We start from the raw sequence: 17,045 nt of genomic DNA, 5'->3' as shown, positions 1-17,045 counted from the left end.
CTTTAGAATAGTTCTACTTGTTGGTAAACTTTTAGAATTTCACTTTTTCCCCTTAACATTCACTTGTACTATCTATATAAACATAACTTTTTTTGGTTTAGTTCTTATATAAGTAACTTTTCTGATGTTAGTTTAATTTTACTGATTTCAAATATGATATCCCAACAATTTAAAGGGTGTCTGTTTGGTAGAAAGATGTTCTAGATATTGAATGATCATGGCCGCATTCTATTTTATATTTCTTTGTTGCCCTGACACCACCATACTCACTTCAGTTTTCACCCCATTAAAAATATGGGAGTATTTATTGACCTAGCAAATATCTATTGAGTGTTTACTGGGTTCAGGGAACTTCACTAGCCATTTGTAGCATATGAAATAGAGTGAAGTGTTACATACAGAGAGGTTGTATCCGTAGAAAAGATTGCACAGGTACAGAAAGGTCAGGGTGAGCGCATTGAGGGCCAGTGGTATGCACACGAGTTACCATGAGCCTTCAGAAGGGGAGGGAAGGAAGCGACCAACTCTTGAAGAGAGTGGTCCAGTCACATAGTGAGACGGGAAGATGGGCACACACGGCTCCCTGCGGTGACTGGGATGTTAGGATGGTCAAGTGAATCGGTTGGCTGCATGACCTTTCCAGAGAGTGCTAACTGTGGCTCCCTAGAGGGAGGTTTCTAGAGAAATAATGAAGCCTCTGTGTTTGACCTGTCCAGTTTAGCAACTTTTCCCCCAGTAACCTGTATAATGATGAAATGGTCATTACCCCATCTTTTTCTTTTTTGGTTAGGGGGACAGAGTCTTGCTCTGTCGCCCAGGCTGGAGTGCAGTGATGGGATCTCAGCTCACTGCAACCTCCGCCTCCCAGGTTCAAGCAATTCTCCTGCCTCAGCCTCCCAAGTAGCTGGGACTACAGGCATCCGACCACCAAACCCGGCTAATTTTTTGTATTTTTAGTAGAGTAGGGCTTTCATCGTGTTAGCCAGGATGGTCTGGATCTCCTTACCTCGTGATCTGTTCACCTCGGCTTCCCAAAGTGTGGGATTACAGGCTTGAGCCACTGTGGCGGCCCATCCCCATCTTTTTGATGCTCCAAAGCAAGGTGTCCTTAGAAGAGGTGATTCAGGAAGTCCATTCCAAATGAATTTCATGTAGAAATACTTTAGACTAATTCTGTAGATATCAGTTAAACTAGAACCAATGAATGCCTTCAGTCAACACGAAGAAAAATGGGTTCTGTCTCCATAATGTGTAAGGAAGCGCTTTGGGGACGTCAGAGGTGGTGCCGATGCTGTTCATTTGTTACATATTGGTTGTTTCCTTGTGGAGACATGTATTCCAGCAAATGTGGTCAAGCTCTGCTGAAGGCCAGCACCCAGAAATACAATAGCAAGAATCCTGGCTGATGATGAGTGTCCCTGCTGTTACTTCTGACCAGATCCCTGTCACGGGTCCAGAGGCTCTGGCCATGCATCTATTCCACAGGAGATGCCTCGGCAACACCAGGACTGAGGTAACTCCCTACGTGACTAGGGGCAGGGCTGAGCTGAGGGAATATGGCAGGTGTGACTGAAAAATGGGAGCTAATGACACCACCAGCAGTATTCCTGATGTGTAAGAAACAAGGACAACTCTGTAGTCAGGAGGAAAGAGGGAAGGAGCTGAAACCACCGATAGCCAGGCTTGGCAATGTCGGGGGCTTTGGGCAAAGGCTGGGGAGGACGCCTCATGCCAGCAGCTCCTTATCAGTTGCTGGTTCTGTGGTGTTGGTGCAAGTCAGCTGCTCAAAGAGGACAAGACTGCACTGGCTACTTTCCTTATCTTAGATGTCATTGTTAGGGAAATATCAGGATAAAGGAAATCTAGGGCAGAAATCATACAGGAAGTGCCAGTCTAACTGTACCTTGAGCATATGGGTCAGATTTCAAAAGTGGTGATGGAAATGGAGATGGGGCCATTGCTGTCCAGGTGTGTCTCAAGAACTGATCCCCTTGGTGTAGGAAATAGGGGCACATGGTGGCAAGAAGCTTTCCTCTGCCCCTAGCACTACAGAGCTCCGCCCGTCTCTGACCTACTCCCAATGCCACAAGTAACAGCTTCTTCTTTCCCCTTCTCTTGGGCCAACGTTGTTTTTATATGAATGCAGATTAAAACAAGCTGTTTCATTGCCCAGAGAGTCTCCGCATTGTCAGTTGAAGAGGGGGCCAGACACACCAGTGTTTTTTTATTCTCTTATTCTGTGCTTTCTAGTTTGGTAGCTGCTACCCACATGCAGCTATTTAAATTGAAACTACTTTAATAAAACTCACAGAGTAATTCCCCACCAAGTTTCAAGTTCTCCATAGGTTGTTGTAGCTAATGGCTACATATGCTATCTAAGTGTGTGTGTGTGTCTCTGTGTGTATATATATTAATATGAGATAGTGCAAATGGAGAGCTTTTTCATCATTGCAGAGAATTCTCTTGGGTGACATTGTTCTCAATATTTTAATAGCTCATGTGATAAATATCAGTTAAAATCAGTCCTCTTCCTGCTGTTTTGCTCTTTTACAATATGTTGATACTGAACAGTATTTTACCACGGTATGAAATATGTTCAATCTTACTCTCTCCCCACCTAGAAAACAAATTATCCAAGCAATTAAATTCTCAGTGACAACCAGTGATGGAAACTTCTGAGGTTAATGAAAAGTTTCCATTAGAATCAGAATGACTCTTCGTAAGTATCATGTCTTCAACCCTTAAGCCTATTATCTAAAATACATAAAAGAAAAATGATAAGTGTAAAGATTATGCTGGGTTCTAAAAAAAAATCCAAAGCAAATAAAAGATATTTTCAAATATTGGCTCTTTTCAATATGTTGTAAAAATTGTTATTTCAGCAACTTTTTTGACCAAGAAAAGAAAGGAAAAGAGAAGATCTGACGGACGATTCTGTTAGGCAAAGTGGGAGAGAAAACTAAGAAGAAGATGGACTTGGCTGGGCATGGTGGCTCATGCCTGTAATCCCAGCACTGCGGTGGCTCATGTCTGTAATCCCAGCACCGCAGTGGCTCACGCCTGTAATCCCAGCACTTTGGGAGGCTGAGGCAGGTGGATCACGAGGTCAAGAGATTGAGACCATCCTGGCCAACCTGGTGAAACCCAGTCTCTAGGAAAAATACCAAAATTAACTGGGCATGGTGGTGCGTGCCTGTAGTCCCAGCTACTTGGGAGGTTGAGGCAGCAGAATCACTTGAACCCGGGAGGAGGAGGTTGCAGTGAGCTGAGATTGCACCACTGCACTCCAGCCTGGGCGACAGAGCAAGACTCCATCTCAAAAAAAAAAAAAAAAAAAAAAAAAGAAGAAGAAGAAGATGAAGATGGACTTCTCAGGCTAAGGAATGGTAGAAAGCCAGTGGACCTCTGAATGGCCGCTCAGTGACTCACACTTCAAAAGGTCCCTGAACTCAGTGTGTTTTTCTTTTTAACTTCTCCGCAGGAAAAAACAAAAAACAAAAAACAAAAAACTTCTGAATGAAATTAAGATGTTTTATTTGCAAAATCGTTACACGAGTAGACTTAACCTTCTGGCACATGACAAAATAATTATATTTTATATTTTGATGTTTTGGGTTGGTGGAAGAACTTGGCCGTAGGCAGGTATCCAGGAGAATCTGCTAAATCTGGGTTTATAAACATGACCAGTTTCACTTTCTGTAAATCAAGCCCTGTAAGTGGATTGAATCCTTCATCTGATATTTTTTTCTAAATTGTCTTTTTTCTGAGAAGTATAGTTTCTCACGATGCAGCATTCCAGGAAGGCTTCTGTGGTCAGGGGAAGTTTGAGATGTACTGTGGTTTATCCTTTCGTTCTTACAGTCACATAGCTCTGAGAAGGGGACTTGTTTAATGTGGCTTCACTTAGCACCACCTAAACTGGTTTGACTGGAGGATCCCCAATATTTTGGATTGTCATCTTTTATTAGCTTACAAACCACTGTCGTCGTCTGTAGTGCCTACTTAAAGTATACCTGATTAGTCTATGAATAGAACTACCAAAATAACCAAATCACTTAAAAAACTACATGGTTTTAGATGAAACATATCCCTAGTTTTAGGATATTGAAGAATTTGGGAGTGAAGTAGCATGATGTCAGAAACTTTATTACAACTCCTTCAACCAAATAGTTTATACATGTAGTATATGCGTGTATAGCTATATGAACACACATGTGCACGGGGACCCCAAACATGGCAAAATGTCTGCAAGTGATGAATTACAATGAAGGATGTGATTTGTACAACTTTTGATATATCTGTGTTTCAAAACTTACTATACAAAAAGAGGAAACTCTTAGGAACACAAACATAAGCTACTTTAGTTATTGGGAAAATGAAGAAGCTGCCATACAGAAGAGTTGATTAGGAGAGAAAAGGAATTTTAAGATCCAAGAAGAAGTGAAAGGGGGAGATTCATGCTATTGACTAGAGACAGCTACATACCGCGAGAAAGGTTTTTCAGGTCATTTTTGGAATTGCCTTGCCATTCCTCTAAGAGTTATGACTCCATATTCAAGAGTTTCTACCTTAGGCCCTTCAGCCAGGCCGATGGGAACATTGCCCAGAAGATTGTCGGGGTGTTATTTGTTTTCATGCCTGTCTGGGTCACAGCATGACACAGAAAACCTTGCCAACTTTTAATTGTGTTATGTAGCCAAATAAATGGGGAAGCCATTCTGGAGGGGCTCTCAAGATTTGCCTGATGCCCCAGCTGCTTGACCAAGTGGAGCCAACAGCTTGAAAATTGCTACAGCCAGGACTGGCCTGACCTTGATCTTCCTTAGACTGGCTATTAATCCCCAACTTGCGGCTGGGTCTGGAAAGCAATGTGTGTAATAGATTGCATGTCATCTTGTATGCTTCTAGGGCACGGACATTGGCATGCAGTATTTTCTGAATAACTTCTGAAGGACTTTAGTGAAAGTTGTAGCGTTCAGAGGTGGAAGAGTTCCTTAGTTTTCGGATTCTGCTTTGATATATCATTAGCTGAAACAATATTGCAAACATCACTATTGCCCTATGGGAGAGACAAGAGTCATTTAGTTTCCTACAATTGCTGAGATGCTTCTTTTAATATTGTAAAACTCTTGCTAATATGCTTTTCAACAACGCTAGTGTCTTCACAACCCTGACTCGCCTTGCAAAGCTTTTGCTTTTCCCGTTACTTTTCTTCCTCCTCTTTTTTTTATTGTTTGACCCCTACAGTAGGTTATAAAAATTGTGAAATTGGATTTGTTCATATTGCTGATAAAGGTTTTAACAGTAAAGGTTCCTACCTTCTTCACTAAGCACTTCTTAGTGCACATCAAAATTATCACAGTTCTGGTGATCTTTTGATACTCTGCATGTTGCAAATATTTATGTTACAGATACTTCTATTAACATTTACTTATATATTACAGATATTTCAGTCAGTTGTTACAAATGTTTCTATAACATTAATACATGGTTCTATGCTGCATTTATATTACACATGAAACATTTTCTGTCATTATTATGTTTGCTAACAGCAATGTGATATTTATGTACTTGAATATCTTGTACATTAAGGCATTAAAGTTGCACAGAAGTGTCAGAAAATAGTACTTTCACATCAATATATACATGTATTTACATTTTATCTTCCATTTCCCACTGGGAACTAAATAGTAATCTTTATAGAGTAATAATTATAAAATATATTGCAAACAAATGATAAAACTATAAAACTTTATGTCTTTGTTGTGCTTCAGATTTTGCAAGGTATTGTCACCTACAGTATTAGCAAAGGTAGCTCAACAAATGATAATCCAATATGTCTGCAAAAGCTCTTTTTGTAAATTCATGAAACAAATGAAGCTGCAAAGGACTTTAGAATCTCTCATTTTTTTCATTATTTTTATTCTAGTTGTTTTTAATAGACAATATGCATTTGCAAGGCTGAAGATTTTCGTTCCAAATGTTAAAAAATAAAACTTAACTATTATCTCTAGATGCCTCTGATGATTATAGTACAATTTCAAAGAAACTTTTATGTCATGATCTGTTATATTATCCCACCCAGGTAAGGATTGAAAGAAAAAGCTATTTAGTAATTTTCAAAATTTAGAAATTCAGGAAGGAGGTTGTATTTCTGGTAAGTGCTTATGAATAAAATTAATTCTTAACAGATATGGAAGTATAAGATGATTAAATTTCCCTAGTTTACAGAGTATCCCTATATGGTGACAGTTGAGAGAAATGATCTGAGATTGAACTATTGAATTAGTTGTTTGTTCACCTTTTCCTCTTGAAAGTGTATTATTTGAATGGTGTTTGCCTAGTTAGATCATAAATGAAATGCAAACCATCCATTTCTGTATACAGCTGCTTGGTCTGTGAAACTTCCTCAGGGTTGGCCTCTTTTCTTATTTTATGTGTGACTGTGAATTGAAAAGTCATCCCTGGAAGCCCAGCAAACTGTGATCGTATCATTTATATCACGAGAAATGGGCTGGTTTTTCTCTATAAATAAGATTTTATGAGGAAAAATCTACGGTCTTCAAAACTGTGTCCAGAAGCATGAAATAGAATTCAGGATCCTCCTGAAAGAATTCCTGTCATCTTTTAAAACTTCCACGGCAAAGAGCGCCTTTGACTTTACTGTGTGGAGATACACTTGGCCGATTCTTTTGGCAGTAGGCTGCATACTTTGCTGAGTAAGTCACAGGGCTATTGGCAAGAGAAAGAAAAGATTTCACTCTTGGAGCATAAAGTTAGATTTTCTAAATTAAATTGTTGTATTCTCATTGGAATATTTATTCCAGTAATGTTTCAAAATGTTCCTAAGGACTGAGTTTTAAAATTTGCCTCTAACAAGCTTTTAAAGAGTTTCTTGTCTCAATTTGGATTCAACATTGTTAGCCACTTCGTCTGCTTTTTCTTCCCCAGCAGATAGACCAATCTACAACAGCTTTTATGTGTATTGCAAAGGCCCCTGTCAAAGAGTGCAGCCGGGAAAACTCAGGGTACAGTGCAGCACCTGCAGACAAGCAACGCTCACCTTGACCCAGGTAAGGAAATGCAGTGTCAGCATGAGACTGCCAGGAAAATGAATGTGTACTAACACATTGCCTTTCTGTTTTTCTAACCATACATCGCCCGTCTTTGAAAAGACATTCTTTTCCGTGCTTGTGGTAGTTAATGATAGCCGAAGTTTCATTTATGCGGCTTTGTCTTCTGGATTTCTTTCTGCTCTGTGAAAGTTTAGATTGTACAGGGTCATTTCCCCATTACTGTATCCAGGCCTATGAAAGGAAGCATGGAGAATGCTTTGGCAGCCAAAAGAGGTTGGTCTTCTGTTACGGTGTGATTAGAAGGGACCATTTAGGAACCTTAGGCTCCTAGAAATGTTTTGTATCTTGATCTGTGTGATGGTAGCATGGTTATCTACAAAAGTCAACATTCACTGGGATGTTTGGTTAAGATTGGTGCACTAAATGTAAGTTATACCTTAATTTTAAAAAGTGAAAAAAGAGTATGGATCAGCACACAGTATGCATATAAAGCAAGAGTCAGTCAACTAAGTTCTGCTGTGGCCACTGCTTGTTTCTGTACAGCCCATGAGCCAAAAATAGTTTTTACGTTTTCAAATGGTTGGGAAAAATCAAAAGGTGAATAACATTGTGTGACCCATGAAATTTAGATTCTCATATCCATAAATAAAGTTTAATGGAGAGCCAGCCCCACCCATTTCTGTACATGTTGCCTATGGCTCCTTTCCTGCTTTACGTGCAGAGTGGAGTGGCTGGGAAACAGACTGGGTGGCCTACGAAGCCTGGAATACATACTCACTAGTTCTTTAGAGGAAAAGTTTGCTGACCCCTGATAGAAAGTGTCAGGTTCCGGCTCGGTAGCTGCATGGGATCTGGCTGGATGTGATGTGGATGCAACAGAGGGCATGCACGCCGAGCGCGTCCATTCCACGCGGTAGAGAGAGCACAAACACGGAGGTGTCATGGACACAGTGCTGGGGGCAGTCAGGTGCGCGAGTGTGAATAAATACCCCAGGTGCCAGCCAGAAACCCCAGCGATGACTGACACGTTCAGATTCTATTCTGCAGGCTGATGCAAACCACAGCAAAATTGTATAAACCAAGGTGATGTGTCAAACGCTGTTGAGGACAGTTCAGGCTATAAGAATTTGCCATTGGGCTTGAAGATGGGGACAGGTTGAAGACAAAGAGGCGAATTAAGGCACAATTCATCTGGTTCACAGATGAGGAGCTGTGGGCTAGGGTCAAGGTGGCAGCCCTGTAGAATGGGTGTTACGGGGCCTGTGAAAGAACTCAAAAGATCCACCTAATGAAGGCGAAATCATGGATCCATGGTCTCAGGGCCTGAGAAAATGGTGGAATCACAGAAAGCTGTGATTCCGTGTTTCACTTTGACGAACATTTCAGCTGTGCAGAGAAATTCATTTACAGAGTCAAAGCCGCACAGGAATGATGACCACTGGGCTCTTTCTGGGCCGGTTCTTTGGCAGCGCTCCTGCCGGGCACCATGCTGCAGGCCCAACGTCCCCCGAGGGGTTGCTTTCATCTGCCCTCTCCTCTGCCTTTTTCTACACAAGACACAACCTCATCTACCCCAATCTGCGCCTAAGTCCTGATTGCTTTAGATGGCGTATATGACCTATTTATACCAACTTCCTGCTATTCTCGGTAAAAATAGCAATAAAAATTAATATTGAATTCCAAGCTAACTTCTTTTCAGGCATTATCTGATTTAATTATTTCATAAGAACACTCTCAGTTAAGCATTATTAGTAACCCTATTTTAGATGTGAGGATAATGAGGCTTAAAGAGATTAAGGCATTTGCCCAAGAAAAGAGGAGCTTATGAGTGTGGACTTGGAGTTTGAACTGGACTGCCTAATCTAAACATTTAAGTCCTACAGCTTTTTAGTGTTTTTTTTTTTTGTTTGTTTGTTTGTTTTTAACACACAGATATAATTACAATAGGTGTCATGTACTCATATGTCCACAGTGATCACTCGGGTGATGAGAAGTTAGGTTAGATATGGGCAGTAGGGGCAGTGAGGACGGTTATGGAAGGGCGAGGTGGAATTCATGTTGAGAAGTCGCTTCTGCTGGTTGCTGGCAAGAGGTGAGAGGGAGACTCAGTATGACTGGATTGTTTGCTTTTCAATCAAGGTAAATCATCAATCTGGAATTTTACATGGGATTTCTCATGTAAAATATGCTTTGTGTGGGAGAAAAATAGAAAAACAGAAAGAAAAACAACCTGCAGCATCTGCCCAAACATAACAAACCAAACTAGAGTGTTGTGGGCTTTAAATGGTACATTAATAGTAGGTGCTTAGCAGAGCCTGACATGTAGTAAATCTTCAGGAACAGTAAGGCATGGCTGAGAGGCGATGACATGTGAGCCTGAGAGAATCTTCCAGAGCCAGTCAGCCCAGTTAGAATCCTGGCTTCCTTCACTCTTACCTATGTCAACTTGGTAATGTCTATTCAGTGGTACAATAGTATCTATTTCCTATTGTGAAGATTAGCTCATTTACGAAGAGGACTTAGAACAGTAGCCAGAACACAAATATTTAGAAATGTTAAATTCTTTATTGTTATTCTATTAATATTACCATTTTATGTATGTGTGTATATATATATATTTATATATACACATGTGTGAAATCAGTGTAGACTTTGGCTAACTTATTTCAGAGAAGTAAAACCACCCCTACGTCTACTGCTCTGCATCGAGAGGCTGTGACCATTTCCATCTCAGGCTGAGGCTCTTGATGATGTCATGCCACCCTGCTCCCCTGGCCCAGCATCCTGGGAGGGATGATCAGTCCTTCTGTCTCATAGTCTCGGCTCCACCTCCATCTCTAAAGCCCAGTCATATGACCACCTGGGATTTTTCTCAGTTCCCAGAGATGCTCCATCTTTGATATTTAAATTCACGCTGTTTCTTCCCCAGCACTGTTTTCTGCTCTGCATATCATTGACTCTTCTCTTAAGCTTTTCTAGAGCTGTTTGTCTCTCCTCTCTTCATTTCATACCCTGAGGGGCCAAACTGTCAACTCCAGTATTGCAGGTATCATTCACTTCCTGCTCTCCATTCTACCAAAGTGTCCTTACTTGTCTATGTTGGAAGAGCCTGTAAACCTTGTTATAAGATCAGAAAACTTTCAGCTTGGGTCTCTAGTTTATGTTTAACACCTCACAAAGTACCTCGTCCATAGAAGGACACAAGTTAAGTAATGTTGAATGAATGGCATTTGTATTTGAAATTTTCTGCGTGATTCCATAAATTCATACCCTTTAGAAATTCTGCCTGGCATCATATATTGAAATTAATCATAGCAAGTATGATGGTTTCACTACAGTGTACTGATTTTCTTCCTTATCTTTATATTGTATTTCTGTTTTTCTCCAATTCTCATGATAGTCCTGCAAAGTAGATGCTATTATCCAATGTTTTTATGAAGAGACTCCATGAGGTTAAGTAATGAGCCCAGAGTTACACAGTTCATAAATATCTAAGCCAGGAGTGAAAAATCTACTCTGTATTTTTCCATAGCCCTGGCCTTTACTAGGATATAGTCCTCACTATACAAATCTAGTAAACAGTGTTCTATTTTCTAACTACTTCCCTTGTACTTAAAATATCACTGAAACGTACTCTTGAAAAAAATATGCTTATGGATTTAGGGACAATTAAATCAAAGATAATTTAAAGATAATTTATATAATCCATATTTTAGTACAGTAACTAGATATAGTGTAGCTAGTCCATAGGAGAAGAGATGATGAGATGTTTCAATTTTCAATAACAAAAATACACATTCAGTAACACCTACAAATAATATTTCTGTGGATCAGCTGACCAGTCACACTGCTGATTCACCTGCAAATTTAGGCTTTGCAATAATGGAGCAAGTGCTAAACTTTGCCACGTGTACAGATTGCTCTGTGAATAACAGGCAATTCTGAGGTTTCATTTTCTCAAACTTTATAAGGATCAATAACTTACATAATTGTCTCTGATCAGGAACAAAAATGCAATATAGGATCTTGTATGGCTGACTAGTTACAGGTGAGCAGCATGTGGTTTATCTGAACTTCGGCAGGATTTTTATACCTAAGGAGGAAAACTGGAACCTGGTAACTGCCCAGGTTATTTTTGAAAACATAATTGTATTTTTTTTCTTATTTGGAGAAATCAGTCTGCAACAAGATCCGCTCACATCATGAGTCTAAATGGTAATCTTCTAAATTTTGTATTGGTGATATATTCATAATTCTAACATTTCCTGAACACTATTTAAAATTTGCATGTAATAATAATGAGTTGCTTTTCAAATGTGATGCTCCAGTTTAATCATGTTTCACATTTAATATGATACTCTAATAAATTGTAAAGGAAGATGGATAGTTAATTTTGTCCTGATGTTAGGCATGAAGAACTGATGTCTGAGCTTTTCACCTAACCTCATAGGTAAGTTGGGAAACAACCCAGACTCCAAGTTTTCTTCATCTCCATATCAGAATATCCTCTTTCTTTCATGGTGACCTTGATCAGAGTTTGAACTAGACCATAATCCTTTAGAAATATGAACGTTTACTGGAAAACAGTGAACAGTGGCTAATTGGCAAGCATTCAGTTTTCATCTGCTTCTTCAAAAGTCATCCACCGAGGTCCATGCAGAAATGAGACAGGGTTGAACACACAAGGGAGGTTGTTTTATATGTGTCATATAATTCTGATTGGATTCCTGACCAATGAAATTATTAATTTAAAATAACCCATGTCATTGTTTCCTTGAATTATTTCCCTAGCACCAATTTATATAAACAAACCTTATCAGAGACTGTATTAGTTTTTAATGATTTTGACTGGGCTGGTAAGGTTAATTAGACTCCATGACGATGGTAAGTCTGTCCCTTGGCATGAGCCAGAGACCAAGCCTCCTCCTTCCCCTGAAGGCTTCTCATGACATTCTAACAGTGCTCTTTCTGAGCATGTCTGAGGAGTCCTGTCCCTTGCTACTATCATCATCTTGGCCATAGTCCATATTTCAAGTGACTTGTGCCTCCTCAAGAAAGCAAAGCTCCTGGGATAGAAAGTAACTGACTAGTCTTTGGAACAGAAAATTGACTTAAAATATAGTAAGGCTATTCAAGAGTGAAATACTTGATTGACTTTAATAATAATTAGAAGATAGAATTGACATAGAAGTGAGCTGAGAGCACCTATAGCATCTGGTTTTGGAATATTTTCCTGGGAGCAAAATCCTCCAGGACTCTAGGTATGATTAAGGTTCCGAATTACTAATCCCTCCAGGACAACCTGTAGGTAACCAGAGTTATCCACCATTAACATCTTTTTGTTTGTAGTCAGTTTATTAGTCTTAAAATGAATCAGAAGCCAGGAGATTACTGCAGCCAAGAACTTTGGGTGATTTCCACCACCCCCCACCACAAACACTATAATTACTTTATCTCAGAAAGAACTTTATCTATGCCACTCTAAGGAGATACTCTGCCATGGAAGAGCATTAAAGCTAAAAGGTTTCTGATGAGAAATGGTGCAATAAATAGAGTAAGATGTAAAGTGCCTGGCATGATGGATTTTGTTTAAAATTGGTTTATAGATAGGCACAATTTATGTGAGGAAATTTATTAAGAAATACAGTCTAAATGTGTAATCATTCCTAAACTTCATATTTGTTACAGATTAATTGTTAGTCAGGAGTCTCCTTACTTCTCTTGTTATCAAAATTACTCTCACATTTATGTAAGAAATCCAAGTCTTAGAATAGACCTAAGCTTACTTTCTAGTTTTCACATGGGGTGTTTTTGCCTAAGTGTGTGATATCCCCTCTTTGCTTACTACTGTAGATTTGGTTATCAGGCATTTCAGTGCTTTTAAAGCACAACGGAGGAGGCATCACACATTATTTTATGTTATTGACAGTATCGTAGGGCATGTTTTGGATGTCCCAATGGTGAGGGTGGAACCTGCCACCATGCATTCTGTTTTACATCATGTTACAGTGTTAAACCTACAGTGAAGCTGGTTTCTGTGTGGATTCGTAAGCTCCAGGGTGGAACGTGTGTAGAACACAATGCATGTCTGGCATCTGCCAAAGCCAGGGTGGCCCCCGTGGTCTCTGTCGCCCGTCATGCCGCCATCTGTTCTGCCCCGAGATTTCTCCTGGCCTTGTGGACGCTTCTCACTTCATCTCCTTTTAACGCCCACTCTCTTTGCTTGTGTTCTCCTTGGTCCTTATCATGGACTCTCATCCACACACAAATGATGCACACTCACATCGCGAAGAGCCAGTCGACAGAGAAGTGAGAACAGTTGAAGTATTTTTTTCTTTTTCCCTTTTACCAAAGCTAATACTTGTAAAAGAGCCAGGTTAAGGTAAAAATAAACATATAAAAAACATAATAAACATATTAAAAAAACATTACCATAAAGAACTTAAAATGTTGATGATTTAGTTTTTATAAATGTATTATTCTTGATAGTTTACATTTAGAATTTGCATACTATATACAATATATATGTAAAGGGGTCTACTTAAAAACGGTTGATCCAAACCATTTCAGGGCATCAGTATCAGCCAGTAGAAGCAATTTAAAATTATAAATTAATGCTGCTACTGTCATTTTCTTGAGACTCATTTTGATAATTCATGCCTGGGTTTCAAACCAGTAAATGTTCTTTTCCACCAACACACAGCTCATATGGATACCATTGAATTTTCTCACTTATTATTTTGCTGATTTTACCACATTTACTAATATAAGGAATAATACTGTTTTGGAACATTCTTTTGGAATTTATTCAAATATTTTGATTGTATTCTGTATCTGATTTGATTATTCTCAAAATAGTCAATATTTTCTTAGCAGATTTTAATGAGTGATCAGTTTGTTGAAAGTTATGAAATATAAGTGAATTCATCTTCTTAAGAAGGTTTTCTTCTTTAATATACTTTTACATCTATTATTATAAATATAACCTAAACTTCATAATTCCATATGGGAACTCTTGGCTTATACCGATTTCTTTCTAATCTCTATTTTAGTTATTTTCTGTTCCTCCAGATTTAAAACACATTTTCCAAATCATTTTCTTTGTTTGTCGATTTACCAAAAATACGTTTCTTGTAATCAGTTTTTTAGGATCTTCTATATTTTATATTGAATTTCAAGGACTTTTCGGGTTATAGGTGAACACCTCTTCTCTTCCTAGGAGCGGCATAAACACTTTAGGGATGTCCATCGTTTATGCCCCTGCTCCCTTCTGCAGCAGCTCCATGGAGCTGCACACTGAGGGGCCGGGAGGAGACCTGAAGAGCTCAGGACACCAAAGACCATACTGTGCAGTTCATAAATTTTAGACCTTTTGAGTAAATGATTAGGTAAGTTGGCCAACCAGTGAATCAGCCTTTGGTGAATGGATTTTCAGCAGCCTTCCTAGAACCAACTCCTACAAATGGCCAGAGGACACACATGCATGGGTCACAAAAGCTTCATTTGCTCAAAGACACTAGTTTTTGGGAAAGCATCAGATCATTGGAATGGCTCTCAAAGGTTCCTCCAATATGTAACTGAGGATCTCGCGGAGCAGAGGCATAGATAAGAGAAGAACAGGATGGAGGGGATAAAAGAGTTCAGGGAAGGGTGAGAGCCAAAGGTGGACCAAATAAGTATTTTATCAAAGTCTACGTGGGGACCTGGACAAAAGCCAGAGTGATGCACATTCAGCTTTGGCAAAGAGAGAGAAACCCAGCATTGATCTGAAATAAGTAAAATGCTATCTAGCTGAGCTCCGGGCACTTTTAGCCAATTCATTGTTACTCTTCTGTATCACAGAAATGCTTACGTTGAGAGCCTTTGTCCTATGCCTAATATTTTAGAATGAAAATTTTATTCATCACGTTATTCATTCAGATGATTTCAATTAATTAAAGTCTAGAGAAATGTGGGTCAATGTTAGTAATTCATCGACTTTTTAATCCAGCTATTTATTTTCATCCAGACCACAGTAGTGGTAGCCTTTCACTGCTTCTTTATATAGAGATCCCTCTGTAATAGTAACTGATTTTTTGTTTGTTTGTTTGGTAATGATTTTACTTACTACTCTTTAAGAAAAAGGGAGAGAGAAAAAGAAGTCAGTCTTGCAGACGCAAGTTCCCCGAGTTTACCTTTAGAATGCTCAGAAGCTCAGCATCATGAGGTCCCTGGAGAGATGGGAACATACCAGATGTCACTTTGCATTTTATTGTGTAGAGTGTCTCACTGTGTTTGCTTTGATACCCAGCCATGCTCTTGACCCATCCTGCTAGTTTGAAATTCTCAAAATTGTGGGCAGGAAGTTAAAAGCATGTTATTCTGAAAAAGTTTGTGTATATATTTTAAACATGTTACTTATTGCATTACTTCCAAAGTACATGGATTTGTTGTATGTATACGAGGAGTGACTACTATTATAGTGAGAACCTGTTTCTACAAAAAATAAAAAATGAAAACATTAGCTGGGCATGGTAGCATGTGCCTGTAGTCCCAGCTACTTGGGAGGCTCAGGCAGGTGGGTCCATTGAGCCTGGGAAGTCAAGGGTGCAATGAGCCATAATTATGCCACCACATTCCAGCCTGAGGGACAGAGTGAGACCCTGTCTTAAAAAAAAAAAAAGAAAAAAAGAAAAAATCCTGTAATTTATTGAATGCTTACCATAAATCATGAGCTAAGCTCAGACTTTACCTAAATATTTAATTGTTATGATATTTGTATAGTGCTTTTTCTAATTTCACATATGCATATCATTATGGCAATGAGGTACACCAAGCCAATATTACTTACTTTTTATGTGAAATGTATTAAAAGTTTTTCAAAGTTTGTCAGCTAGTAGTGACATGCAGCCACTAATTTAGATAATTGGAAATTGGTTAAGTGATCTATAATTTTATTCATTGTGCAGGATGATACATTTTAAAAATATTTATAAGAGAAATATTTCTTGACACTACATAGAAGAGTTTGAGAAAAGTCAACCTAAAATATCTTCAAAGCATAAAGGAAAAAATAAGGTTCTCTAAAGAAAGTTTTTCATATGTCTTATTATTTCATTTTACGTTACAGTTACATACATGTATCATGTTTAATAACTGGGTTTTATTGGTTCATGATGCTGTCTCCTGCAGTGAGCAGGCACTCATATAGCAGGCAAACCCATCAGGACATTCTTGTTGACTCACGCACTGACAGGGCTGTTTCTAGCTTTACTAGCCACTGTCCTTCATGGCATAGAACCGAGCATCAAGGCATCAATTCTGTGTGCAAGCAGGATAACAACGGGAACAGCAGTGCCCCTCTCTTCTATATAAAAGAGATAATTCTGGCTGGGCGCAGTGGCTCACACCTGTAATCCCAGCACTTTGGGAGGCTGAGGTGGGTGGATCACTTGAGATCGAGTTCACCAACATGGTGAAACCCTGTCTCTACTAAAAATACAAAAATTAGCTGGCTGTGGTGGCATGTGCCTGTAATCCCAGCTACTCAGGAGACTGAGGCAGGAGAATCACTTGAACCCAGAAGGCAGATGTTTCAGTGAGCCAAGATTGCGCTATTGCACTGCAGCCTGGGCGACAGAGTGAGGCTCCATCTCAAAAATAAATAAATACATAAAAATAACCAAAATAAAAAAGATAATTCTTAGAAGCTTCCCAATAGGCCTCTCCTTACATCTCATCATTTATCACTGGGCTGTATGGCCAGTGATAATAACAAAGCATGTTGACAAGCAAGTGTTTGCCAAATGGAAAGATTTGCCATGTTTGGCTTAGACCAATCCTATTTTATCCCCTAGTCTGGGCCCATTCCATCTCCAATAAAAATCGGATTCCTATGAACAAGGATAGAGGGTGAGAAGCACATTGGGTTGGCAATGATCAGTCACTATCACATTTGTAAATGCGTCACCATTTTAGACCACTTTCCTG

At 39.2% G+C, this 17,045-nt stretch overlaps 1 protein-coding gene across 4 annotated transcripts in view; it reads left to right on the top strand.

The window, feature by feature from the left end:
* The window catches only part of PRKN (parkin RBR E3 ubiquitin protein ligase), a 1,413,696-nt gene that overhangs the window by 525,767 nt on the left and 870,884 nt on the right, over positions 1-17,045 (top strand). For 3 of the 4 annotated variants that reach the window (XM_021936901.1, XM_017957437.1, XM_017957439.3), the window contains one exon: positions 6,952-7,073. In XM_021936901.1, coding sequence (XP_021792593.1) covers positions 6,952-7,073 — 122 coding nt within the window. The remainder of the gene's footprint in view (positions 1-6,951; positions 7,074-17,045) is intronic. The other variant, XM_017957438.1, reaches the window with a different exon arrangement.

Source organism: Papio anubis, chromosome 6 (genome assembly GCF_008728515.1).
Source record: "Papio anubis isolate 15944 chromosome 6, Panubis1.0, whole genome shotgun sequence".
In the NCBI taxonomy this organism is placed as follows: Eukaryota; Metazoa; Chordata; class Mammalia; order Primates; family Cercopithecidae; genus Papio; species Papio anubis.
Note: the sequence above shows the minus strand (reverse complement) of the source record. Positions and strands in the feature narration are given on the sequence as shown.